Consider the following 27,962-nt stretch of genomic DNA (forward strand, 5'->3'; position numbering starts at 1 on the left):
AGATGTGTAACATGGGGGCCAGTGCTCCTAAATTTAACACCTTTGAAGTTCTGCTCTTGCTGTGCATGCTTTAGTAGCGCAGAGAAACCTTCAACACAGAAAAGGAACAAGTATGGGGACAGAGGGTCCCCTTGTCGGAGGCCCCTTGAGGGGGTGAATCTGCTAGAAAAGCCTCCATTAAGTTTCACCGAGAATCAAGCACTCATAACACACCTCATTACTATTGCTATCCATGTTTGGTCGAAGCCAAATTTCTTCAGAGTCTTCTCTAGAAAGATCCATTCAACCCTGTCATACGCTTTCATCATGTTCAGCTTTACCGCACATAATGGCTTTTTCCGCTTCCGTCGTCTGATGGCATGAACGCACTCATAAACTACCAATATGTTGTCCGTTATCAGCCGGCCCGGGACAAATGCACTCTGTTCCTTAGAAATAAGGACTGGAAGAATTATTTGATTGCTGTCATTGTTCCTGTGATGTTGGTTTTTTTAAACCGGGTTTTTACTGCCGTGGATCAACTAGAAAATCAATAAATTCATTAAAAAACAATATCCATGCACTAGTGGCGCGAGGCGCGAGGCCCTCGGCCTAGTTGGCGCAGGGAGGGGTCGCGAAGCCCATGGCATGGCAACCGCTCCTCCGCGCTCCACTTCACTGATTCCCACCAGAGATGCGGATACCCGTTTCTCTTCCTTCTCCAATCCGCAACATCTCTCTTTTCTTTTCCGGCATTTCCAATTCGTTCGTTCGTTTCCCACGCTTCCTGCCCACCCCATTCCGCTCCGTGCTCCCCCTCTCCTCCGTCCCTCCCGGATCCAACGACGGGGTCCGCCGTCAGACCGATCGGCCGCCACTGCCCCGGTGAGCGCTCGTCCTCCCCGTCCTTCCCACTCCCAGTCCCGTAGCTCTCGGCGCGGCCCGTTTGACCGCGCGCGCGGTGGTCTCTCCACCGTTTTCGGGTGCGTATCCGTGAGCGCGGACGGCGGCGCGCGCGCATTTCCACTGGCGATTTGGCGGAGATAGATCGCCCGCCAGCTTGTGCAGTGCAGTGCAGTGGCTCCGGTGCTTAGCGAGTGATAGCGGAACTTACAGGTTTTGTTCGATCAGCCATGAATGTGTGTGATGCGGTTAGTCTTCGGGCCTCGCGTGATATTTCAAATCCAGTAACTGGGATTGATGGACACTATGACACCATACAAATAATAATGTCTCAGATCATAATATATAGGAGTAATAAATAATGTGAATCAGATTGATATTTCAAATCCAGTGACTGAGATTGATGGACACTATGACACCATATACGAATAATAATGTCCCAAATCATAATAGTAATAATGTGAATCAGATGACTCAAGTAGCATTAAGCAATCCGTCTAGCTGTTGTTATTTGGGCCAAACTGTGAAGTTATTGGCGATGTTCATTTATAGATGTTCGTGAGCGTTTTAGGACATCCCCAGAACAAGCCGCTGTCTTGATTTCTTTCCGTCCACTAGTTGGAGATGTTGCTGCCATTATGGATTGATACGCAGAGTGCATTGTTTGGGTTGTTTGTTGCTTGAAAGCTAACTATGACTGGCAATTCTTCTGGCAGACCTACAATGCCGGTTATGTACCAGTGGACATAATCAACTCGTGAACAATGCTGGTATTTTCAGACATGGAATATCCTGTTTTCGTATCCTGTTTAGCAATTGTTGAACGGTCATTGCTGTTATGCAAGACTGATAGACCATAATGCTACTACAGCTTATGTTTTTAGCAAACTTTGTGTTAGCTCCTTCTTTTTGCATATGTATAAAATATACTTTAGATGTGGCAACACCCATAACTAGATATTTGCCATGTTTCAGGGTTCTACCCGGAGAAGCATGAACCGGGCATTCTTGTGAGAAAAGGAAGCACCAATCAAAAATGGCTTCTAGGGCAATCATCAGGAGAAGGAAGTATATTCTTGAGCATACTAATGGGCCTCGCCTATTACATTCATCTAAGTTTACTTCTGGCCAAGGAACATTTGGATGTGATGTTGAGCACAACACTGTATCCCATGTGCCGCAGCAGAATTCGGGGGATTCTAGCCATGAGAAGCAGCAATTTACTTTAAGGAATAGATACCTTTTGGGCCTTAGTAATGGGTTCCTGCGTCGCCCAGCCCTCGGTGTTCCTCTTGCCTCTTATGAATCCAAAGCACATATTTCTGTATTCCCCTTGGGAGCCAGGTATTTCCGGCAGTCAGTCCGCGCAGCGTCAGAAACAGCTGGGCAGCCGAAATCTGGTATTACGAATGGAAAGAGTGAGGACCAGAACCAACCAGAAAAGGAGGCGTCTCCAGAAGAGTGTGACCAGGCGGTGGAAGGCTTAAGCACTGCAAAGGCTAAAGCCAAAGCAATGGTGCAGGAAGTCCAAAAGACTGACCAATCGATCATACAGAAATTCTGGGCAACACTTCTGGGTATTGGTCCTGCTCTGCGTGTTATTGCTTCAATGAGCAGGTCTTTGTTACCTTCTTTGAATTGAAGTATATCTGCTACCTTGCTCATTTTCATGGATGGCTCTTTGCTTCGATGTTTAATTTATATTTCGTTTTGTGGGTTTAAGAGCCGACTGGGCTGCGAAGTTGAAGCATTGGAAGGAAGAATTTGTTTCGGCACTGCAGCATTATTGGCTGGGCACTAAGCTACTGTGGGCAGATGTTAGAATTTCATCAAGATTGTTGGTGAAGCTTGCTGATGGAAAGAGCCTTACAAGGAGAGAGAGGCAACAGCTTACACGCACAACAGCAGACATGTTCAGGCTTGTACCGTTCGCTGTGTTCATCATCATTCCGTTCATGGAGCTCTTACTGCCAGTGTTCCTGAAGTTGTTCCCTAACATGTTGCCATCAACTTTCCAGGACAAGATGAAAGAAGAGGTAATGACCTAGGTTCTGTATACTGTCCTGGCAGCAAAATTATTAAACCCAGACATACATGCTCAGGACTGCATTTCATTGTCCTACGTACAGGAGGCATTAAAGAAGAAATTGAAAGCAAGGATGGAATATGCAAAATTCTTGCAAGATACAGCGAAGGAAATGGCAAAAGAAGTGCAAACATCACGTAGTGGGGATATAAAACAGACAGCTGAAGACCTGGATAATTTTTTGGACAAGGTATTTGCTCAATTTATCGTGTCATCTCGCAAGCATAGATAAAGAGGTGTTCCATATTAATGATTTTTGGTGATGTACTCTTGCTATGCAACCAGGTCAGGAAAGGTGGACATGTCCCCAATGAAGAAATTTTGAGCTTTGCAAAGCTATTTAACGATGAGCTGACTTTGGATAACATGAACAGGTTGGTGTTTCATTGGATGTTTACTTAATCCTCTATTTTACCAGCTCACACTTACATTTTTCTGCAGATCACGGTTAGTAAACATGTGTAAATATATGGGAATTCAGCCTTTCGGTACAGACAACTACTTGAGATTCATGCTTCGGAAGAAGTTACGAGAGTACGTCCTTAAATCGCTTCTAAATGTTGATATCAGAGAAAAAATGATAAAATGGATGATGTAGAACATATCTTGCATCCAAATCTGTTATTCAATTTAAGAGTTGCATCTTCAGCATTTAAGCATGATTTCATACTGGACTAGTGCTATTTTTGCTGGGGAGGAGTGTCCATGCGGTAAACCTGTGGTTGTTGGCCTTGTCCGCCTGTATAGTGTTTCATACTCTTTATTTAATGAAATGACAGCGCTCCTACCTGATTTTTGAAAAAATATATATAGAAAACTGGATGTTTTATTTTGTATAGTGTCATCATCCATTGTGCTAATTCAGTTTTTTGGTATTCAACCGTAATATAATGTTTATGTGTTTATGCACAGCATTATGAATGATGATAAGATGATTGAGGCTGAGGGTGTGGAGTCTCTTTCTGACGAGGAGCTCCAACACGCTTGTCGCGAACGTGGCCACCTTGATTTATTGTCAACAGAGGAGATGCGCCATCAGGTTTGTTTGTTTGGAAACTGCTGATGAGTCATCCATGGTGTTGCCTAGGTCATGGCATTGAAATGCACATCAGGTGCCTATTATTGGAGATTTATATGTTATTGTATTGGCACTCTAATAGTTAATATTCTGCCATCCGTACCATATATCCTGCTAGTTTTTCAGTTTTTGCTAATTATAGTTGCCTAGCACCAATATTGGCCAAGAATTTGAATTTTTTTTTTCTTCTACGTTCAGCTCAAAGATTGGTTGGATTTATCACTCAATCAGTCTGTGCCATCATCTCTTCTGATTCTATCAAGGTAATTTTGGTGATAATTGTCCTGTTGACTGGATGCTTATCTTCAAATTTTAACCTGTGCTAAAAAAATGTCAGAGCGTTTACTGTATCTAGGAAAATGAAACCTGAGGAGGCTGTTGTAGCAACGTTATCTTCTCTGCCAGATGAAGTTGTAGGTACAGTTGGAACAGTACTGCCTTCCGAAGATTCTGTTTCTGAAAGGAAGAGAAAATTGGAATTCATAGAGATGCAGGAGGAACTTATCAAGGTACACTAATGTGCTATAAACATGTATTCTTGGCTGTCTTCTGTGTAGGCCTGCCAGACACAGATCTCCCCTTATTTTCACATTCTTGGTTGTATCACCAAGCTGGCCCCACTCTTAGTTTGGAGCCTCATCTCAAGGTTATAAAGATGTTGAACTAGTTTAGGATGATAATCCATAACTTTACAGTATTTCATTATTTTTCTCAGACTATTTGCTTTTGAAATATAATGTGATATCGCTTGTACAAGGATCATGTTTTTCTGTCCTAGTTTATTTTCACTTAGATTTACTGAAACTTAAAAGATTGGTAAATTAGTGCTTTTTAAAACTTAAAGTAGGAAAGTTCAATTGAAAGAACATGAAATAAAAAATACCATCACAATAAGATCCCATCTTACACGAACTCATTTTTGTATTCTTTAGTAGTGCAATAGAAATCAGTTCTTCATGTAATTACTTTGTTGATTTGAAGATGCAGTTTTTCTAGCTGCTTTCTATCTCCTTGGTTACCCAATTCTAATATGTTTTGCCTCTGCTGCTTTATAAACAACCCTGATGGAGAAACAATGGTTTTCTATATGTTTTTCTCAGTTCTACTGTTTTATGTTTCAACTATGTGGCAATGATTATTAATGCATGTGTTCTTGGCAACAAATGATATACCCAGGAGGAAGAGAAAGAAGAAGAGGCTACTAAAGAAGATTTGGCTTTGAAGGAAATGACTGAGCCTACTGCTAGGGAAGAAGAGGAACTAAAGAAATCAAAAGAACATGAGAAGAATGACAACCTTTGTGACATCAGTCAAGCATTGGCTGTGCTCGCATCTGCTTCTGTACGACCCTACTTATTTTCGTGTTAATATTTGTTACATGCATTTCAAGAAAAAACTTACATAAATGCTCTGCTGCACCTGTTTAATTTTTGCCTTTCATTGCAGTCTGTTACCAAAGAGCGAGAAGAGTTTCTGAGCCTTGTAAATAAAGAGGTATGAGTTGGAGATATACTACCCTTTTATGAGCTACCAGTTTGCATTATGTAATATTGGAGACCCACTTTGGTGGAGTTCAGATAGAACTATATAACACCATGCTGGAAAAGGAGGGCACAGTGGATGAAGAAGAGGCTAGGAGAGCATATAGGGTGGCCAGGGAGGAATCAGATCATGCTGCAGAGTTAGTTGCAGGAGAAAAAGTTTCTTCAGCATTAATAGAGAAGGTAAGCAAAACTTTTCCGTGTCTAAAGTTCAACTAGAACTCCAACTCAGAAGCATCCATTAGTTGAAGTTCAATATAGTGTATGTGGCAGCTTAAACAGATATACATGAACTGTTGACTGGCTTACAGGATGTTATAACTTATAAGTGACAATTTTGTGCTCAGCTAGTGATGAGCTTGGGCGATCTTTCGCTTGCAAGTTATAATAGTTGGATAGTTCCTTACATCCAGATCTTAAGAAGTTTGTTCCAATTTCCAAGACTAATCATATGGTCTTCTTGCTATCAGCAAGTAGCTATTGGAAAGCACTGACCATATGACCAGAAAACCTAAGGCTAGAAAAGAAGCTAACATTTTTTTCTGAGAAGATGCAAATGTTTGCTTATCGACGGACTGATAGTTAGCAAATTTATTTACAAGCATACGAATATGTGATTACAACCGCACACATGCCATGCCCTTTGCCCCACAAAAGCATCTTCCTGCGAATTAAAAGAGAAGCGAACGTGGTTGGATTATTTTGTGCTTTGTTGGAGAAGAGATACAATTTACTTTAGATATACTAGTGATCGCTACCTTCAACTTTCTTGTCTGCACATTCTGGCCTCGTACCAAATGGCAGGAACTGTTATAAGTTCTGACCTGATGTTGGAGAAGAGGTGTCGTTTGAATTATCACAGGAACTGTTCTAAGTTCTGACCTAGTTTTGAAGCAATCTCTTGTGTTGCTGTACATAACTGAGTAGTAGAATGAAAGACAAGAAAACCAAACAAGGATGCCAAAACAAAACCCATGTGTTTCGGAGCTGTAATCACGTTATACTGGGTAGGTTTCTACCTGGAACCTATATTTTTCAGATGTGAGGTTTGTGCATCTCCCCTTTCTCTTCGATAACTAAGGGGCTACTGTTGACAATCTTTTTTGCTGCATTTTCAGGTTGATGCTATGCTTCAGAAATTAGAGAAAGAGATTGATGATGTTGATGCACGAATAGGCAACCGCTGGCAGCTGCTTGATAGGTAAATGCTTGTTACACTTACATATGCATAAGGTTGTCAGAAGTCACCCACTAGCATGTTCTATTGCTACAGGGTGGTGAATTTCTAAAGAAAAGCCGTGGTAGCATTTCTTTTTTCTTAAATTATTTTTAGGAATAACAGCAGAAAATGCTAAAACCCAGTACTGGCTAGAGCCTAAAATAGTCCAGTATAGGACATGCCTTGGTAGCTTAGCTTAACTGTACCAGAATTTGGTTCAGAACTTCAGATGGCTACTTGGCTAGCGGGCCCACTGATTCACGCCATTCTCATGCAGCAGAAAAATCACGCACGATCATATTTTTCCTGACTTGCTCATTCATATCGTATCCCGCTAACCAAGGAACTGGATTGCATGGGGAACATGTCTGGTTTTTCCTTGCTGAACAATAATAAGCCGATCTGGTTACAGGGACCGTGACGGCAAGGTAACTCCAGAAGAGGTAGAAGCAGCCGCAGGTTATCTCAAGGACACCATGGGCAAGGAAGGCGTCCAAGAGCTTATCAGCAATCTTTCCAAAGACAGAGGTTCACCCCTGACACATGCATCTACTGTACTAACGTATCAGTATCACTGTCCATCTTCCTTGCTCCTCCTATATCTAAGATTTTATCTGCTCATGTGCCTAACAGAAGGGAACATCCTCGTGGAAGACATCAAGAAGATGGCGTCGCAAACGGAGGAAGACAGCGAGCAGAAAGAAACGGCACGCTGATTGGTAGAAGAAGAAGAAGAAGAACACGCACTCTCGTATCTGCTTATATGTACCGTCAGCTCATTCTTTTCCCAGTTTCAGTTCGTGGCAGCGCAAACGCGCGTTTGCGGAACGGTCAGTGTTTTTCTTGTGACCGTCTGCAGCTGTAGTCCCCGGTGCCGCCATAGTTAGTGAGGCGTAAACGGCGATTGAAGTTTCAACCGGTCGCCGTTGAGGTCCACTGATTGGCTGGATGGGGAAATAAAATTCAGGCCTTTGATCCAAATGATCTGAATAAAGGTATCGATGTGCCTGGCTTAGTTTAGGCGTATTTGAATGAGCGCGTATGCAACCGGAGGCGATGTTGTCAGCCGATGTCAAGGTGATGCAAGTGGGGAGAGTGTGTAATGCAGTGGCTCGTCAACTTGCTCAGTTAGCTAGAGAAGAAATAAACTTGCACTCCGTGGATTGGGTTGTAATGATGTTACTGTTGTTTAATCAAATCAATAAAGCTCTTCTCGACGGCCTTGATTGAAGCCATGTCTATATTGATGCTCTCTTCTTCAACCCTGGGTCTGCCACAGTTTGATGTCCTGAGAAGAACTAACTGCATAGTTTGGCCAGATGGTGTGCGCAAGACTGCTCCGTAGCAGATGAAAACTGTCATGCCCAAGATACCGCGACCTTTTAAGAGCCTGCCATCTTGAGGAAAGGTAATGTAATGTTACGATTTTGTGAGTTTCTGGAATCTTCGACTGATGGATCATAATTAAGGCACAAGGGATGGTCCCGTAGGAATTCGGATGGCAGGGATGACTCTCATGAGTATGGCATACTAGCCTTTGCCAGGGAAAATATGAGGTGATACCAACCCTCGGATGCTACCATGCTATCAACTTACAAAATTCAAATTTAAATATGTATAAAAATTCTTAAAAAATCATGGATTTCACACCATATGTCGACAACCTCTAAAAAATTCAGATCAAAATCCGACATACACATAGAGAAACAAAAAAGACAAATTCATCATGATTAGTGTCAAAAGAAGACAAGTAAAATTGACACTATTCACATCTGAATTTGTCTTCTTTGCTTCTGCATGTGTATTTCGAATTTTAATCTGAATTTTTTAGAGGTTGTCGACATATGGATTGTGAACGTGCATGATTTTCTTTTTGAGAATTTTTTGGCATGTTTAAATTTGAATTTCTTGAGTTGGTATCATGGTAGCGTATAAGGGCTGGTATTACATCGATACTTTCCCGCCTTTGCCATGTTTATATCGATGTGGTATATAAAGGACTACTATCAATCAATGCCACGTGAAGGTACCGTTTCCTCAGTGACTGTAATTAAGAGCACCACTGCAATTGATACCTCACATTACATATTTTGGTTCACTCCACTCTCCAACCAAGTAAATATGTCAGCATTTTGAATTGTCGGTTTGCAAGTCCTGCAGTTAGTACTAAATGAGTACCTGCAATGGTTATAACTTAAGGGCCTAAGGCTGGTTGTAATGGGTAGTATCATAAGTTAGTATCATGCATATGATACTAGTGTATGATACTACCTCCCTAATGCGTAGTATCATATGGTAGTATCACATATGACTTTATTTATTGTCATGCATGACACATACTAGTGTAGCATTTATTATGATACGGTATCATGATATGATACTCAACCATCTCTTATTTCATTAAATTCTATGCCACCTCATCAAAGTTGCCTAGTTGGCATGCATGATACTAGCTATGATACTCCCATTACAACGGAAAAAAATTATATGAGACCAGGTCTCATATAAACCAAGTGAGACCCGTCCTGATGGATGACATGTGGCATTCACAAATCACAAATCATATAATCTCTCCCCCCCCCCTGATTTCAGGTGGGGGGTGGGGTGGATGCTTTGTGATTTGTGAATGACACGTGTCATCCATCAGAATGGGTCTCACCTGCTAATCCATGAGACCTGGTCTCATAGAATTTTTTTTCACAACGAGCCTAAAAAATCAACTGCGTATCTTCCTATATAGATTCACAAAATTAAACTTTCATGTTAGGTTGCATACGGCAACCTTCTAACCATATTGTTGTTCAAGTCGAATTAAGGCGACCCAGGTACAAGAAACAAAAGAACAAGCAACCACCACATTTTGTCAAAAAGGAAAAAAATGGTAACCAACACAAAGGGAAAGAAGACAAAGTTTTAACCTGAATGGCAATCTCTGATATTGGCGGTAAACCCCAAGGGCAGGCCCTCACAAAGCCAGCTCACCACACACCCTATCACATTCGACACTCGTCAGTGGTCATAGTTCATCACTGCACAGCTCTCCCACTCGGCCACTCCACTGCCCTCACTCCCACGCCGACACTCGCCATAATGCGCCGCCTACACCTCGCCGCCGCCGTCCTCGCCGTCTTCCTCCCCCTCGCCGTCTCCGCGGCCGGGGGCAAAGCAACGGCAGCTAAGGCGCCCACTGCCCCGCCGGCCCCGCCGAACATCACGGCGGCGATGGCGAAGGGCGGGTGCAAGGCGTTCGCGGCCCTGGTGGCGGCCTCGCCGGACGCGCACTCCACGTTCCAGTCGGCCGGGGACGGCGGCGTGACGGCCTTCTGCCCCAGCGACGACGCCGTGAGGTCCTTCATGCCCAGGTACAAGAACCTCAGCGCCGACGGCAAGGCGTCGCTGCTGCTGTTCCACGCCGTGCCCGTGTACTACGCGCCGCGGAGCCTCAAGTCCAACAACGGCGTCATGAACACGCTCGCCACCGACGGCTCGGCCAACAACTTCAACTTCACGGTGCAGAACGAGGGCGAGCAGGTGACCATCAAGACGGACGCCTCCGACCACGCCGCGCGCGTCAAGTCCACCGTGTACGACAAGGACCCCATCGCCATCTACGCCGTGGACACGGTGCTCGAGCCGGTGGAGCTCTTCGAGCCGGCGGACTCCCCGGCGCCGGCGCCGGCTCCCGCCCCTGTCGCGGACGCGCCCAAGGCCCCCAAGAAGCAGGCGCGCCACCGGCCTGTAGCGGACGCGCCCGGACCGGCCGCCGAGGACGCGGCGCCTGCCGACCAGAGGAAGAACTATAAGAAGAGCGCGACATCCGGCGCCCCGTGCCTGCCATGGGCCGCAGTCCTGCCTGTCGCCGTGGCCGTGGCCGCCGCTCTGGCATAGCCGCTTGTCCTTCGCGGTGGATCTGTACCTGTACGGGAGGTGGTGGTGTGTCGGTGGATTGCGTTGCGTGTGTCCTTTGTGTCTGTCGGTCAGTGCGTGTGCTCGTGCAGTGAAATTTCTGTCTTTACTCTTTCTTGCCACATTAATGTTGTTTAGTATAAAAATATTATGTGATAAAGCAGTTTGAATCTCAGTTAGACCTAAATATTGGAAACCGATGGTTCTGCATGTTTCAACGGGGTCTCAGTAACTTTTGGACCGTTCTTCTGAGAATCCTTGCTTTTTTAGCATTTTTTGAGTGTTTGGATAGATCATGTTGTTCTCTGAAGCCGGCCAGCTTCGGTGCAGCGTGCAGCAGCCGTAGCCTGCAGTGTTTTCTTCCGGCAGGTGTTCCCGCGGACCAGGGCGTGGGAAAAGTGCACGAACTGATTTTCTTTTACGACATAATTCTTGCATTACTCAATCAAAGGTTACAATCACGCACGACAATATCCAAACACACTTTGACCATACCCAAGCCATAAAACAATTCGCCCTTGTCTACCAATATGCGCCAAAGCGTGACAAGAAGAGTTTTGAGTACGTTTGAGAATTTCTCTTATAAAGGATGCTAGAATACCCGCCTTATAAAGGATGCTAGAATACCCGCCTTCTGGAAGTCTCCGCGGGCGAGAGTGTCCTCCACAACATCTGTTTCATGGTGGCAATGTCTGCCTCCCCGCCTTCTGGAAATCTCAGCGGGCGAGAGTGCACTCCACAACATCTGTTTCGTGGTGGCAATGTCGTCTCCCCGCCTCCTAGAAGTCTCTGCGGGCGAGAGTGCCCCCCATGACATCTGTTTCGTGGTGGCAATGCCGCCTCCGAGTGCGGACGGCGTGCACATGAGCGACTCGCCTCGGGGGTCCATGACAGGTGGACCATGGGTGTGGTCGGGTGATATGTCTGCAACGTATCTACTTTTCCAAACACTTTTGCCCTTATTTTGGACTCTAACTTGCATGATTTGAATGGAACTAACCCGGACTGACGCTGTTTTCAGCAGAATTACCATGATGTTGTTTCATGTGTAGAAAACAAAAGTTCTCGGAATATCCTGAAAATCCTCGGAGGCACTTTTTGAAAAATATAAAAAATACTGGAGAAAGAATCAAGACCAGGGGGCCCACACCCTGTCCACGAGGGTGGGGGCGCCCCCCTGTCTCGTGGGTCCCCTGAGGCTCCGCCGACCTCAACTCCAACTCCATATATTCTGTCTCGCGAAGAAAAAAATCAGAGAGAAAGTTTCACCGCGTTTTACGATACGGAGCCGCCGCCAAGCCCTAATCTCTCTCGGGAGGGCTGGTCTGGAGTCCGTTCGGGGCTCCGGAGAGGAGGATTCGTCGCCATAGTCATCATCAACCATCCTCCATCATCAATTTCATGATGCTCACTGCCGTGCGTGAGTAATTCCATTGTAGGCTTGCTGGACGGTGATGGGTTGGATGAGATTTACCATGTAATCAAGTTAGTTTTGTTAGGGTTTGATCCCTAGTATCCACTATGTTCTGAGATTGATGTTGCTATGACTTTGCTATGCTTAATGCTTGTCACTAGGGCCCGAGTGCCATGATTTCAGATATGAACCTATTATGTTTTCATGAATATATGTGTGTTCTTGATCCTATCTTGCAAGTCTATAGTCACCTATTATGTGTTATGATCCGACAACCCCGAAGTGACAATAATCGGGATACTTCTCAGTGATGATCGTAGTTTGAGGAGTTCATGTATTCACCATGTGTTAATGCTTTGGTCCGGTCCTCTATTAAAAGGAGGCCTTAATATCCCTTAGTTTCCACTAGGACCCCGCTGTCACGGGAGGGTAGGACAAAAGATGTCATGCAAGTTCTTTTCCATAAGCACGTATGACTATATTTGGAATACATGCCTACATTACATTGATGAATTGGAGCTAGTTCTGTGTCACCCTATGTTATAGCTATTACATGAGGAATCGCATCCGACATAATTATCCATCACTGATCCATTGCCTACGAGCTTTTCACATATTGTGCTTTGCTTATTTACTTTTCCATTGCTACTGTTACCATCACTACAAAAACCCAAAAATATTACTTTTGCTATCTTTACCAGTACCATTGTTACCATTACTATCATACTACTTTGCTACTAACTACCTTGTTGCAGATACTAAGTTATCCAGGTGTGGTTGAATTGACAACTCAACTGCTAATACTCAAGAATATTATTTGGCTCCTCTTGTGTCGAATCAATAAATTTGGGTTGAATACTCTACCCTCCAAAAGCTGTTGCGATCCCCTACACTTGTGGGTCATCAAGACTAATTTCTGGCGCCGTTGTCGGGGAGCATAGCTCTATTCTCTGAGTCACTTGGGATTTATATCTGTTGATCACTATGAAGAACTTGAAAGACGCTAAAACCAAGATCTATCCCTCAACTAAGAGGGGAGGTAAGGAACTGCCATCTAGCTCTGCACTAGATTCTCCTTATGTTATGAATAATTTTGCGACACCTAAACCTGCTACTGCTATGAATTCTGATATGTCGCATGTTATCGATGATGCTACTTCTGCTTTGCATGATACTTATGATGAAACTACTTCTGTTTGTGATACTACTATGCCATTAGGTGAATTTCTTGATTAACAACTTGCTAGGGCTAGAGAGAACGAAATTATTGAAGATGCTATTATTGATAATAGTGATGATGAAAGATCTCCGAATGATTATGAATTGCCTGTTGTTCCTGAGGGTTATGTTATGGATGAAGAAACTGCTATAGATTTTTTTGCTTGCAATGATAGATCAGATCTTAAGAAATTGTTAGCTAAGCTGAAACAAAAGACTCTGAATGCTAGAATGAAACATGACCCTGCTTTTGCCACTTCACCTATCTTTGTTACTGATAAGGATTATGAATTCTCTGTTGATCCTGAGATTATTACTTTAGTTGAATCCGATCCTTTTTATGGCCTTGAATCTGAAACTGTTGTGGCACATCTTACCAAGTTGAATGACATAGCTACCCTGTTTACTCACGATGATAAATCTCGCTACTTTTATATCCTTAAGATATTTCCATTCTCATTAAAGGGTGATGTTAAGACTTGGTTTAATTCTCTTGATCCTGGTTGTGTGCGTAGTCCCCAGGATATGATTTATTACTTCTCTGCTAAATATTTTCCTGCTCATAAGAAACAAGCTGCCTTGCGGGAAATATATAATTTTGTGCAAATCGAAGAAGAGAGTATCCCACAAGCTTGGGGGAGGCTTCTCCGATTACTTAATGCTTTGCCTGATCATCATCTTAAGAAAAATGAAATACTTGATATCTTTTATAATGGACTAACCGATGCTTCAAAGGACCACTTGGATAGTTGTGCTCGTTGTGTTTTCAGGGAAAGAACAGTCGACGAAGCTGAGTTATTATTGAATAATATGTTGACTAATGAGAATAATTGGACTCTCCCTGAGCCAATTCCTGAGGAAATTCCTGAACCAATTGAGCCAACTCCCGAGCCTATTCCTAAACCCACTCCGAAGAAGAGATGTGTTCTATTTCTCAGTCCCAAAGATATGCAAGAGGCAAAGAAGTCAATGAAAGAAAAAGGTATTAAAGCTGAAGATGTTAAGAATTTACCACCTATTGAAGAAATACATGGTCTTGATATACCGCCTGTTGAAGAACCACATTGTCTTGATAACCCGACACAGGTAGTAAAGGTAAATTCTCTCTATATATATGATAAATATGAAATCCCATCTACTAATTTTCATAGTCCATGCTTAGATGAATTTGATGACTTTATGAATAGACAAGCAAATTTTAATGATTATGTTGGTAGAGAGTTAAAGAATAATGCTTTTGAGATAGGACGCGTGAGTGATAATATGGCTAGAGTTAAAGGTGAACTTAAACTCATTAGCAAATATGCGTCTATGGTTGCTACTCAAGCTGAGCAAGTACTCAAAGCTCAAAATGATTTGCTTGATGAATTAAATAATAAGAATGACTTCGATGTTAGAGTGGCTACTAGAACTGGTAGAATGACTCAGGAACCTTTGTATCCTGAAGGCCACCCTAAGAGAATTGAACAAGATTCTCAGAATAATAATCTAGATGCTCCTAGTTCTTCTAAGAAGAAGAAAAAGAAGAAGGATGGGACTTTGCATGCTTCTAGTGAACCTAATGTAGAAACAAGTGAGAATCCTAATAATACTTCTATCTCTGATGTTGAAACACAATCCGGAGATGAACATGAACCTGATGATAATGCTAATAATGATGTTCATGTAGATGCTCAACCTAGTAATAATAATGATATAGAAATTGAACCCGCGATTGGTCTTGATAACCCACAATCAGGAAACCAACGTTATGATAAGAGAGATTTTGTTGCTAGGAAGCATGGTAAAGAAAGAGAACCATGGGTTCAAAAACCCATGCCCTTTCCTCCTAAACCATCCAAGACAAAGGATGATGAGGACTTTGAGCGTTTTGCTGAAATGATTAGACCTATTTTCTTACACATGCGCTTAACTGATATGCTTAAATTAAACCCTTATGCTAAATATATGAAAGATATCATCACTAATAAGAGGAAAATACCTGAAGCTGAGATTTCCACCATGCTTGCCAACTATACCTTTAAGGGTGGAATACCTAAGAAACTTGGTGATCCCAGAGTACCCACTATAGCTTGCTCCATAAAAAGAAATTATGTTAAAACTGCTTTATGTGATTTAGGAGCTGGTGTTAGTGTTATGCCTCTTTCCTTGTATCATAGACTTGAATTAAGTAAGTTGACACCCACTGAGATATTCTTGCAAATGGCTGATAAATCAACTGCTATACCTGTCGGCATTTGTGAGGACGTGCCTGTTGTTGTTGCAAATGTTACTATTTTAACAGACTTTGTTATTCTTGATATTCCTGAGGACGATAGTATGTCTATTATCCTTGGTAGACCCTTTTTAAATATTGCAGGAGCTGTTATTGATTGCAACAAAGGCAATGTCACCTTTCATGTTAATGGAAATGAGCATGGTACATTTTCCGAGGAAACAATCTCAAGTTCATAGCATAAATACTATTGAGAAAATTCCATCAATTATTATTGGAGGTTTTGAGTTTCCTCTCCCTACTGTCAAGAAAAAGTATGATATTCTTATTGTTGGGGATTTTCATATCCCTGTTGAGGTAACCTAGTGTCACTTCGAAATTTCTCCGGTTCCATGTTATTCGGAATGAGTTTGTTAACAAGACTTGATCAGCCTTGTTAGTGGATTCATTTTGATGATCATGAGATGGATGAAACTACAAGGCACAACCTTCTGTACTTTCTTTTTACTTTATGTTAGTTAAAATAAATAAAGAAAAAATAGTATTATCTGTTTGTTTTTTGAATTGTCCGTGCAATGAAAAATATCCCGAAAATAAAAGTGCTCCAAATGCCCTGCAAATTTAGTATGATTTTTTATGGAATATTTGAGGATTTTAGGCACTGAAATCACTGCAGGAGGGGCAAGCACCAGGCCACGAGAGTGGAGGGCGCGCCCACCCCACCTGGGCGCACCCCCTGTCTTGTGGCCCCCTAGTAGCCCCCTCACTTATGCCAGCACCCACACAATCCATCTTCTACCTAAAAAAAATCCCCATCCAGCTAAAGCACGAGTTCTAGCTCGTTTTGCTGCGATTTTTGATCTCCTTGCTCAAAGCTCCATTCACAAAACTGCTTTGGGAGATTGTTGCTTGGTATGTGACTCCTCCATTGGTCAAATTAGTTTTTGTTCTAGTGCTTTATTCATTGCAAATTTTTGCTGCATAGGTGACCATGTTCTTGAGCTTGCATGTTAAATTTATGAGGTCCCAAGCATTTCTAATGCAGGATATAGCTCTAGGCACTTGTAGGAGTAGTTGCTACCATTCTTGTTAAGTTTTACTCACTTTTATTTTGAAGTTACTAAAATTTCAGAAATTTTCAGAAAATGTTAGGGAGACTTTTAAAGGGCTCTTCTAGCCAAGGCTCTCAGGAAAAACTAGCTACAGAGAAGGAAAAAGCCAAGTATAATCTTCCTCGCTTAGCGGAAGTACGGTCGTGTGAGTGGCCATGTGATAATTTCTTGAAAGAAGCTGGAATTCATGAAGATTTTTATTCTTTGATCTAGAGTGCGGGCCTCAACGATTTCCTCCTCGACCGGATCGATCAGTAGCTCTTACTTACCAATACTTTTGTGCAAAACTTTTATTATTATCCTAAGAAGTCACCACCTTCAGTATCATTTCATTTATATGATGAATTCAGAGAAATGACTTTACGTGACTTTTGCGCGGTATGTAGGATACCTTTTGAGGGAGAGTTAGAGGAACCCCACCGGGAAGATGTGGATGGCTTTGTTAACACTATAGCTATAGAGGAGCCAAAGAAAGGTTCCAAGGCAAAAATCTCTAGCATACACTTTCCTGTTTTACGTTACTTTGCTATATTTGCTAGTACATGCTTGATTGGTCGTGGAAATAGTGGAAACTTTAATGTTCCTGATATTATCATTCTTCAGCATGCCTTGTTTGGAGACAATAGTTTTAGTATGGGTGCCGTCAAAAGGGCCCATATTTGGATATATACATGCTTCATGTCTTGCTAGACATTTTAGGATACCTATTAGGCATTACGAAAAAGGGGAGACAATCTTGCCTTCTTACATTTTAGATTACATGAGCATGGTAGCACACAACTTTATCATTCAGAATGAAGATAAGACGCTCCTGTATAACTTGAGATTTAATAATAAACACAGTGAGACTATTATTCTGCCAGCACCTTTGTTGTTTGATTTGACTGCAGATAATTTTCTTGTTACACCGGAGGTGGTATACGCTCATCGAGGCCAAGCATCCACTCTCGAACCTGAACCTGAGATGGAACCTGCACTGGACCCTTATCGCGCATCATCTTTCCAGTTGGATCCGGAGATGGCCAGCCAGTGGTATCCTGATTACACTTCCCAGTACACCGGGGAGAGTAGCAGCGGTCCTTGGCATTAGGCCAACTTAGGACAAAAGCCTAAGCTTGGGGAGTACGTATTTCTCACCGACTTTACATTCATGTTCACACACTATTCTAGTCATCGGTGCTCATACTCTTTCATTGTATCATCCATGCTAGTTTAATTTTCCTTTTTCTAGTTCTCTTCTTGTGTGTTTGATAAACCTTAAGAAAAACCAAAAAATTAGTTAGTTTAATTTCCATGCTTGTAGTAGAATTAAAATGAAAACCCAAAAAGATTTCTCGTTCTTCTTTTACTTGTTGGGAGCTTTCCCGTGTAAATAGTTTTATTTTCTTTCCTTTTCTTTTGGGGTCGAGAAGACCATATTGAAAATTTTTAGTGGCTCTCTTATGCATGATTGTTTATTTAACTTAGAGCCCATATTACTTTGTCTTCTCTCTTGAGTTGAATGCTTGCAGATTCCAGCTTAGTCCAATGCACGTACACTCTTATTATTATACACATCGTTCGGTTGTGCGGGTGAAAGGCAATAATGATGATATATGATGGACTGATTGAGATGAGAGAAGCTGGTATGAACTCGGCCTCTCTTGTTTTTGTAAATATGATGAGTTCATCGTTCCTGATTCAGCTTATTATGAAGTAAACATATTTGCAATAACATTTAGAGATTATAGTTGCTTGTGCCATGCTTGATTAGCTTTGACTTATAATGGTTTACCTTGCGTGCCAACATGCTATTAGAATGATTATGATGTGGTATGATGGGATGGATCCTCCTTTGAATAAATTGAGTGACTTGACTTGGCACATGTTCACGCATGTAGTTGAAACAAAATCAACATAGCCTTCACGATATTTATGTTCATGGTGGATTATATCCTACTCATGTTTGTATTTGGTGTAAATTAGTTTTAATGCATGTTTATGACTGTTGTCGCTCTCTCAGTTGGTCGCTTTTCAGTATTTTGCTAGCCTTCACCTGTACTAAGCGGGAATACTGCTTGTGCATCCAAACTCCTTAAACCCCAAAGTTGTTCCATATGAGTCCACCATACCTTCCTATATGCGGTATTTACCTGCCGGTCCAAGTAAATTTGGATGTGCCAAACTCTAAACCTTCAAATGAAATTCTGTTTTGTATGCTCGAGCCGCTCATGTTTCCACTAGGGCTGCCTATATCTTCCATGCTAGGTGGGTTATTCTCAAGAGGAGTGGACTCCGCTCCTCATTCACGAGAAAGGGCCGGTAACCAGGATGCCCAGTCCCATGATCCAAAAAGATCAAAGCAAATCAATATAATTAAACAAAACTCCTCCAGGATTGTTGTTAGTTGGAGGCACTCGTTGTTTTGAGCAAGCCATGGATTGATACAGCCATCTCATAGTTGTTGCATTGACAGCGAAAGTATGCCGCTCAAAATGTTAGTCAATCTCTATTTTAAAATCGAGCACCGGCACCTCTACAAATCCCTGCTTCCCTCTGCGAAGGGCCTATCTATTTATTTTTATGTTGATTCATCACCCTTCTTATTAAAAAGCACCCGCTGGAGAGCACACTATCATTTGCGTTCATCATTATTGGTTTATATTGGGTATGACTTGACTGGATCTCTTTTACCATGAATTACAATGTTTAGTCAGTCCTTGATCTTTAAAGGTGCTCTGCATTTATGTTTTGCGGTCTCAGAAAGGGCTAGCGAGATACCATTTTGTTATATCATGTTATGATTGTTTTGAGAAAGTGTTCTCATCCGAGTTTTATTATTATCGCTCGCTAGCTGATTATGCCATTGATATGAGTAATTGTGAGACCTAAGTGTTATTGTGAGTATGGTTAGTTTATAATATTGTTGAAACCTGAATGATGGCTTTGCATATTTTCAACAACAAGAGCAAATAGAGTTTCTAAAAGTTTTTCTTTATCACTTTTAGTTTTTCAACTGAATTGCTTGAGGACAAGCAAAGGTTTAAGCTTGGGGGAGTTGATACATCTCCAACGTATCTACCTTTCCAAACACTTTTGCCCTTGTTTTGGACTCTAACTTGCATGATTTGAATGGAACTAACCCGGAATGACGCTATTTTCCGCGGACCAGGGCGTGGGAAAAGTGCACGAGCTGATTTTCCCTTTACAAAATAATTCTTGCAATACTCAATCAAAGGTTACAATCATGCATGACAATATCCAAAACACACTTTGATCATACCCAAGCCATAAAACAATTCGCCCTTGTCTACCAATATGCGCCAAAGCGTGACTAGAAGAGTTTTGAGTATGTTTGAGAATTTTTCTTGTAAAGGATGCTAGAGTACCCGCCTTCTGGAAGTCTCCACAGCGAGAGTGCCCTCCACAACATCTGTTTCATGGTGGCAATGCCCGCCTCCCGCTTCTTGGAAGTCTCAGCGGGCGAGAGTGCGCTCCACAACATCTGTTTCGTGGTGGCAATGTCGTCTCCCCGCCTCCTGAAAGTCTCCACGGGCGAGAGTGTCCTCCACGACATCTGTTTCGTGGTGGCAATGCCGCCTCCAAGTGCGGACGGCGTGCACATGAGCGACTCGCCTCGGGGGTCCATGACAGGTGGACCATGGGTGTTGTCGGGTGATACGTCTCCAATGTATCTACTTTTCCAAACACTTTTGCCCTTGTTTTGGACTCTAACTTGCATGATTTGAATGGAACTAACCCGGACTGACGTTGTTTTCAGCAGAATTACCATGATGTTGTTTCATGTGTAGAAAACAAAAGTTCTCAGAATATCCTGAAAATCCTCGGAGGCACTTTTTGGAAAATATAAAAAATACTGGAGAAAGAATCAAGACCAGGGGGCCCACACCCTGTCCACGAGGGTGGGGGGCGTGCCCTCCCCCCCTGGGCGTGCCCCCCTATCTCGTGGCCCCCCTGAGGCTCCGCCGACCTCAACTCCAACTCCATATATTCCGTCTCGCGGAGAAAAAAATCAGAGAGAAAGTTTTATCGCGTTTTATGATACGGAGTCGCCGCCAAGCCCTAATCTCTCTCGAGAGGGCTGATCTGGAGTCTGTTCGGGGCTCTGGAGAGGGGGATTCGTCGCCATCGTCATCATCAACCATCCTCAATCACCAATTTCATGATGCTCACCGCCATGCGTGAGTAATTCCATCATAGGCTTGCTGGACGGTGATGGGCTGGATGAGATTTACCATGTAATCAAGTTAGTTTTGTTAGGGTTTGATCCCTAGTATCCACTATGTTCTGAGATTGATGTTGCTATGACTTTGTTATGCTTAATACTTGTCACTAGGGCCCGAGTGCCATGATTTCAGATCTGAACCTATTATGTTTTCATGAATATATGTGTGTTCTTGATCCTATCTTGCAAGTCTATAGTCACCTATTATGTGTTATGATCCGACAACCCCGAAGTGACAATAATTGGGATACTTCTCAGTGATGACCGTAGTTTGAGGAGTTCATGTATTCACCATGTGTTAATGCTTTGGTCCGGTTCTTGTCGGTGTACAAAAGTAGGGGCTCTGCTTTTGACCCCTTTACTTGTGGACGGACAGTCAGAGCCTCCCGCCACGGTCACACACAGACACGGCAGGAAAGGGAAGCCAGAGAGAAGCCAAAGCCACAAGGACAAACAAAGCAACAACAAGGATCAAGGCCACAAAGATCGGATAGGTGTAGCAAGTTCCCCCGGCAAGGACCCTTGCCGGGGCAGCCTCAGCAGCCCCGGCAAGGCCCTTGCTGGGGCAGCTCGCCCACGCCAACCGAGTGAGCCACCCTTGAACACACCAATGCTAAACAGATGCATTGGAACAAGGCTCAGGAGGCACCTCCGTGGTGGCATGCAGATCTTTGTGAAGACATATAATGCTCAAGATCAAAAGAGGATAGGAAGGCAACCATCCTCACCGAAGAAACCCACAGGACCCCCGGAAAGATCCTTGCCGGGGAAGCCAGCGCGCCATGGCGAGACCCTTGCCGGGTCACCCGACAAGACCCTCGCCAAGCGCACCGGCAAGGCCACTGCCAGGCCTACACCAGCCAAGTACTCACCACCGTTCGCACGTAGCTGCCAGCCCAGCCAGCTGGGCAGGCACCTGCGTGGCATCATGCAATCCTTCGTGAAGGCTCCACCACCGCGCCACCTTAGCTGCCTGCCTGCCTACATGGCACCGCATGCATCGCTGGCCAGGGCGCGTGTCGAAGTGAGGGGGAGCGGCGACGGACGGGACGGGCCTCACCCCCGTCCTCAATAAAGCGAAGGGACACCTAAGCCTCGCATTGAATGCGTCTTGTCCTGTAATACTAGCGATAACCTCGCAACGCTGTAGCACTTTTCACCTCCTGTGTGCCACTGTGGCAGCCCCTTTCGCTTATAAATTGAGGCCCATGGCACACCGAGAGGGGATTCGGCTCTTTTGAACCCCACAACACCCAGAGCTAGTTCGAGAGCTCAAGAACACTAATATAACCACCAAAGCAGGATCATAGGGTTTTACGCATCTTTGCGGCCCGAACCTGGGTAAATCCCTCTGTGTCGTTTGCTAGTCCCACTCTTCTCATGATCCCACGCCCCGCAACCGTAGAAGGGATTCCAGTGATCCCATAGGTGTCGTTTCCCACCAACATCTTCGGCGCGCCAGGTAGGGGGCGCAATTGTGAGAATCTAGTCTAGTGGTAGGCCTAGCAGTTCATCATCTCCACGGCTCATGCGGAGAGAGCAGCCAAGAGGAAGGCGCTACCTGTTGGCGCGAAGGACGCCGAGGCGACGACGAGAGAGCTAAGTCATGCTGAACTTTAAGCTTTTATCCTTAAATATAAGGTTATTATCCTCGACGGTTCTGTCTATGTATGGAAAGCTTGTACACGGAGGGGCCCTCCTGCGATTGGAAACACCCTTGTTATGTTTCGACTCCGCTCAACAGTTCGAGCGGCCGCGTCGAGAGCGGCTGGGTAGCCTTTCGCCACCAGTTACGCTCTCGGTTCTGACTCGAGTCAAGCTCAACAGATCGAGCGGCCGCGCTGGGGGCGGTAAGGTGCTTCGCCCGGCAGCAAGCACGCCTGGCAGGCTACTGAGGATCCATCCTCAAGACGCCGCCCTGGGTTTACGTGGGGGCAAGCCTACCCAGTCGACGTGGGGCATGCATACAAAGGAAAATCAAAGAGGAAAATAACATGCATAATTTCAGGAGTACTGCAGAGTTATATTACATAAATTGCCGCCACGGTTCTAACTAAAGATAGCATTGTCTTAGTCATGAACCTGCAGCAGCGATAAGAAATGGGGTGCTCAGTCTCGGCGCTGGCCCTCCAACCTCTTGATTTTGTCGATGCAGCTGAGGATGGGCTGGATACGCTCATTGAGCACTGCAATGTCAGCCTCCTCCGGCAAGCTCTTCAGCACCGCTTCGAAGTCGAGGTCAGGATGTCAATGCGCTATCTTGATGAGCACCCTGGTGATGGCCCCCCGGCAAAGAATCTGGGACTCTTCGGCAAGGGAGGCCGCCCGGTTGGAGTGGAGCCGCTTCAGGGCGCCAACGACCCTCTCAAAGTATATGGTCAGGCTGGCGTTGGGGCTCAGGTTCACCTCCGGGGCGTACTCCATGCCCGGCATCCCCATGATGGCCAGCTGGTCGGCGGCCGAGTTTGCGACGGTGGCAAGGCGCCCGAGCCAGTGTTTCTCGCCCGCCTTGTGATCCTTGAGGTTGGCGGTCTCGTTCCTCAGCAGCTCCTTCTCCGTCTCCAGCTCCCTTGTCAGGAGTCCCTCCCGGGTCAAGGCCCCCGACAGCGTCTCCTCGAGCTCTCCCAGCTTCAGCTTGAGATCTTTGATGGAGGTGTTGGCTTCAGAGAGCTCTCCAGACTTGCCGATGATCTCACCCTGCGCCACTGTCAGGGCACCGTTGAGCGTATGCTTCTCCTGGGCCAGCTTCAGAGCTTGCTCCTCCAGCTCCTTCACCTTGCCGGCGTGGGCCTGAGCCAGGGTGTTGAGTGCCTCCTGATGCCTCCGCTCCAGCTCTTGGGTCCGCTACAGGACAAGCTTGTCCACCTCCTCGTCCTTGCCGCGGAGCATGGCGGCAAGCTTCTCCTCGCGCTCGGCAAGGTCCTCCTCCTGGGTCTTCAGGGCGGCCTCATGCTCGGACCGGACGGCTGCGGCTTCATTGGCCAGCCTCTTCGCCGTCTCCTGGGCCTTCTCGATGTCAGCCAGCTTCAGGGCAAGCTCCACCTCACAGTTGGCCAGCTCACCCTGGGCGGCCTTCAGCTCGTCCCGAGCCTGGCGGAACCAGTCCTACGCCTCGGCAACACGCCCCCCGAAGTCCTCCTCCATCTTCTCCACCACCGCCGTCCTCGACTCGGCCTTGTCCAGGCGAGCGCGGTGGAGCGCCTGGAGCTTCCGGAAGTTGGTGCCCATGGCTTGGAGCAACTGCTCCTCCTGGGAGACGGCGCCACCGACGCCTGGCTCGTCAACAACCTCGAGCCCGGCGGTGGCAAGCACCTCCTCGTCAAACGCCTCATCCTCGAAGGGAGCCCTGGTCCTCGACGCGCCAAGAAGATGGACGAAGAGGTCGCCGCTGACCCTCAGGTACCTGCCAGAGCCCGAAGCAGCGAAGGAGGAGGGTAGGTCGCCAAACGCCCCTCCTCAGCAGTGGCCTTCCCGGCTCCATCGGTAGGCCCCTTGCCGGGCTCTTCGGCGGGTTCCCTGGCGGCATCCTCGGCGGCACCCCTGGCGCTCTCCTCGGCAGCAATCTTCCCCGCCTCCGCCGCGGCCTCCACGGCAACATCCTTGATGGTGGTGTCGACGTCCTCTGAGGAGGGGCCTGGACACCAAGAAAGAGACGGGGTGGAGCCAAGATCGAAAGCCGGTGGGGGAAAGAGGAAAAGAAGAATGCAAACAGAAGAAAAGGGCGAGTAGCCTACCCATGCCAGGCCGAGAGGCGGAAGCCCTTTCTCCGCCAAGGTCCGGCACCGAAGCAAAGCACCAGCGCCTGCGTTCTCCTCCCCCTCCTCCGTGTGCATGGCCTCAGGGCTTGGTGTCCTTGCCGGGATCCCCCTAGGGGCGGTGTGGTTGACGGAGGTGGCACGATAGGAGAAGCCCTTTGTGGCTCCCCTTGGTCCCGCTCCCCTCATGCATCCATGGCATGGTTAGCACTGAAGCATCACGCATAACGCACGCTGATGGAGGGCGGGTGATGGACTCACGCTGGGGGTTGGGGCCGGGGGCTACTGTCCGGGCTGCTCAACACCACCAGTGGTGTGCTGGAGGTGCCTGCCGGGGGCTGGCCACTCGCCGAAGTCCTGGCCCTCTTCATCCTCTGGGCCAGCGTCTCCACATCCCTGCAAGATGAAAGCAAGTGAGCAACACCGTCGGGGAAAGTGCAAGGAATGAGGGAGGAAAGCAGAAGCTTACTCGTCATTTCCTTCCTCCTCCTCCTCCTCTGTTGCTTTCCTTTTTCTCTCCGGGCTGGGCGGCCCAGAGTATCTCTCCGGGCTGAGGGGCCCGAAGTCGAAGGCAATCCCTGCGCCAACATCTGCCGGCGGTGGGGAGGGCGATGGCGTTCGGGCATGCCTGGACGACGAGGAAGCAGATGCCCTCCTCCCCGCTGCTCCAGCCTCCGTCGCCTTCTTCGTCACCGCGGCCCTCGTCTGGCGCGCCGACGTCCCCTGAGCCAGCCACAGCTACGCGGCCCGGCCAGGGCGGACCAGCTCGCCGAAGATAGCCCGCCACAGAATTCGCCCCCTCCCGGCGGCCGGAGGATCGGGGGCCGCGATCTCCTCCCCTTCGTCCTCCTCCGAGGACCCTCGACAACGTCCACAACAAAGGGGGCCCCGGCGCTGGCGCCGCTGGCTTCCCTAGCGGCCGCCGCCCACCAGGCAAGGTCCTCCTCCTCCGCTTCCGCCACGGCGCTGTCCACCGTCCCGCCAGCACTGCCGGCCTCCGCGGCAAGATTTGCCGACTCCTCGGCGAGCCTTGCCTCCCGCAACCTGGCGGCGATGTAGTCCAACTCCTCCTGAGAAGTATCCTGGACAAGCCGCGCCTCGGCGGCAACATACACCTTGTGCAAGGTGTCGAAGAACTCCTGCACCCTGAGCTCGTCAGGCTTAACCCAGCTCGGGTCGAGGCCATGCGCGTTGAAGTGGGGCATCATGGCGATGATCTCCGAACAGCGAGAGTTGTTGCTGAGCGGGACCACTCCCTCCGGTAGCTTGAAGACAGGCTCCTTGTCCACCTTGCCAGCCTTTGCGGCAGCCCTTGCCACCTTGCCGGACCGCTCGACCTCTCCTTCTTCATTCACCTCAAGCTGGAAAATCCGCTGGCAGAGATGGGCGTGCCTCAACACCGTCAGATTATGGTCGAGGCCGGGGCGGAGCCTCATGATATCAGCAGCATTGAGAAAAAGCCAGGCCGGCCTCCCCTTGTCGTGCAGAGAAGTGATCCGGCAGCAAATGAAGTCCGCGCCGATCATCTCAAGGGTGAGCCCGGCCCGGGTAAGCCGGAGGATTCTGGTGGTGGCGACCGTGAGCTTCTCGTCATCAACATCGACGTCGCCCCAGTCCATTCCATGGACCAGCGCCACCCGGCGGACTTCACAGAACGCCGACGGGTTCTCCTCTTTAATGAAGCACCACCGGCCCGCCACTCTTCCCACCTCTCCTTCATGGCGCCATCCGGGTACGCTCCCTTGGCCCTCGGGATCCAAGCGACGCTGCCGGTGATGGCGCCTCCCTTTTGGATCCGAGGGGAGAAGTAGTGTCGGAAGAGCGCCGTATTGGGATGGACCCCGACGAAGCCCTCGCAGAGGTGTGCGAAAAGGGCCATGCACGCCACGACATTTGGGGTGAAATCCATAAGGCGGAAGCCGAAGGTGTGCATGATGTCCTCGAAGAAATCAGAGAAAGGGGGACAAAGCCCGCAAGAGAAGTAGTCGACAAAGAAAGGTTACCGATTTGGGGCGGGCCTGGCGCTGGCAGGGACGACGCGCGTGGCCGGATGCCCCGTCGTTTCTCCCCCCGTCTTCACGCCCCACAGAAGCTTGTAGTACTCCCGGAGCATTGGCACGTCGACCGTCGAGGGAAAGAGGGCGGACTGCACCCGCCGCGCCACCAGCTCACTCTCCGACGGCTCCGCAGCATCTCTGGCTACCCCCTTTCCTTTGGTGGATTTGGGCGCCATTGCGGTCGCAGAAGGTGGGGGATGGCGGGAGCGCGTCGACGATAAGCGAAAGCAGGGGGCTCGAGGAGGAAGAAAGGGGGGCGGCGGTTTTCAAGATTGAGGAAGGCGCAGGGAAGGGGAAAATTGAGCAGCGCCCGCGGTTATTCCTTCTTATGGGGAAGTTGTGGGCCGCCTCCTTTCCCATTAACTGCGACACGACGCATGCGTGCGATCGCCATCCCACGCATGCCTCCCACGTTACGCACGCTCCCCCACGACGCGCATCCGACGCGGGTCGTGGGGAAGCGCAGCGGACGGAACAGTGGCCACGGTAAAAATCCGCCCAACTGCCCGCGCACCGTTCTGGGCCTGGCCCAACAACGTCCTGCGCCTATGTGTGACCCAGGCCCGGGGGCTCCTGTCGGTGTAAAAAAGTAGGGGCTCTGCTTTTGACCCCTATACTTGTTCACGGACAGTCAGAGCCTCCCGCCACGGTCACGCACAGACACGGCAGGAAAGGGAAGCCGGAGAGAAGCCGAAGCCACAAGGACAAACAAAGCAACAACAAGGATCAAGGCCACAAAGATCACTACAAAAAAAAGACACATCCGTGACATTTTGGGCCGAACGAAAAAAAATTCTGTCATACATATGACACTTCTATGACGATAATTGTGACAAAACCCGGTATCATCATAGATGTGGTGGGCTCCTACTTCTATGACAAAAAATCATGACATAAAAATGGGCTTTTCGTCCTGGGCGGGCCGGAGACGCAGCTGCATGACATTCTTTGGGCCGTCCATGACGGGAAAAACCGTGGTAGAAGCGAGGGGGAGGAAAATTTCGGGTCGTTGCCGGTTATGGTGGGAGGTCGGGGGCCGAGCGATGCGCATTTCTCTCGTACACGTGTGAGGCGTTGGCTCTAACTGAACCCGAGCGAGGTGTTGGGCTCTAACTGAACCCGAGCGATTGCACTGCAGGCTATGCGTTACTGAACCCGAGTGATCGATCGATGGTTGTTAACTGGACCCGATGGAGCGATTCCTTCGCTACTGCTGCTAACTGAAGCCGATCGATTGGATGAACAGTAAGTGTT

The 27,962-nt window shown here is 46.9% G+C and overlaps 2 protein-coding genes across 4 annotated transcripts; both read left to right on the forward strand.

Annotated features, from left to right (window-relative positions):
- Nucleotides 1–658: 658 nt before the first annotated feature.
- On the forward strand, nt 659–8,051 carry LOC119364770 (mitochondrial proton/calcium exchanger protein-like). 3 transcript variants are annotated; one of them, XM_037630295.1, is made up of 16 exons: nt 660–864; nt 1,599–1,652; nt 1,858–2,499; nt 2,606–2,918; nt 3,012–3,158; nt 3,254–3,342; nt 3,410–3,502; nt 3,881–4,007; nt 4,245–4,309; nt 4,384–4,555; nt 5,223–5,387; nt 5,493–5,540; nt 5,624–5,770; nt 6,706–6,788; nt 7,219–7,334; nt 7,440–8,051. In XM_037630295.1, the coding sequence occupies exons 3-16, from the start codon at nt 1,919–1,921 to the stop codon at nt 7,520–7,522; spliced, it is 2,229 nt and encodes a 742-aa protein (XP_037486192.1). In that variant the 5' UTR covers nt 660–864; nt 1,599–1,652; nt 1,858–1,918; the 3' UTR covers nt 7,523–8,051. The 3 variants fall into 3 exon arrangements, with proteins under 3 accessions (XP_037486193.1, XP_037486192.1, XP_037486191.1); XM_037630296.1 differs by lacking the exon at nt 1,599–1,652 and having other exon boundaries at nt 659–864; nt 4,402–4,555; XM_037630294.1 differs by lacking the exon at nt 1,599–1,652.
- A 1,739-nt stretch (nt 8,052–9,790) lies between these two features.
- On the forward strand, nt 9,791–10,922 carry LOC119364771 (fasciclin-like arabinogalactan protein 1). Its single transcript, XM_037630297.1, has one exon. The coding sequence runs from the start codon at nt 9,897–9,899 to the stop codon at nt 10,692–10,694; it is 798 nt and encodes a 265-aa protein (XP_037486194.1). The 5' UTR covers nt 9,791–9,896; the 3' UTR covers nt 10,695–10,922.
- Nucleotides 10,923–27,962: the final 17,040 nt, after the last annotated feature.

This window comes from Triticum dicoccoides, chromosome 2B (assembly GCF_002162155.2).
Source record: "Triticum dicoccoides isolate Atlit2015 ecotype Zavitan chromosome 2B, WEW_v2.0, whole genome shotgun sequence".
NCBI lineage: Eukaryota > Viridiplantae > Streptophyta > Magnoliopsida > Poales > Poaceae > Triticum > Triticum dicoccoides.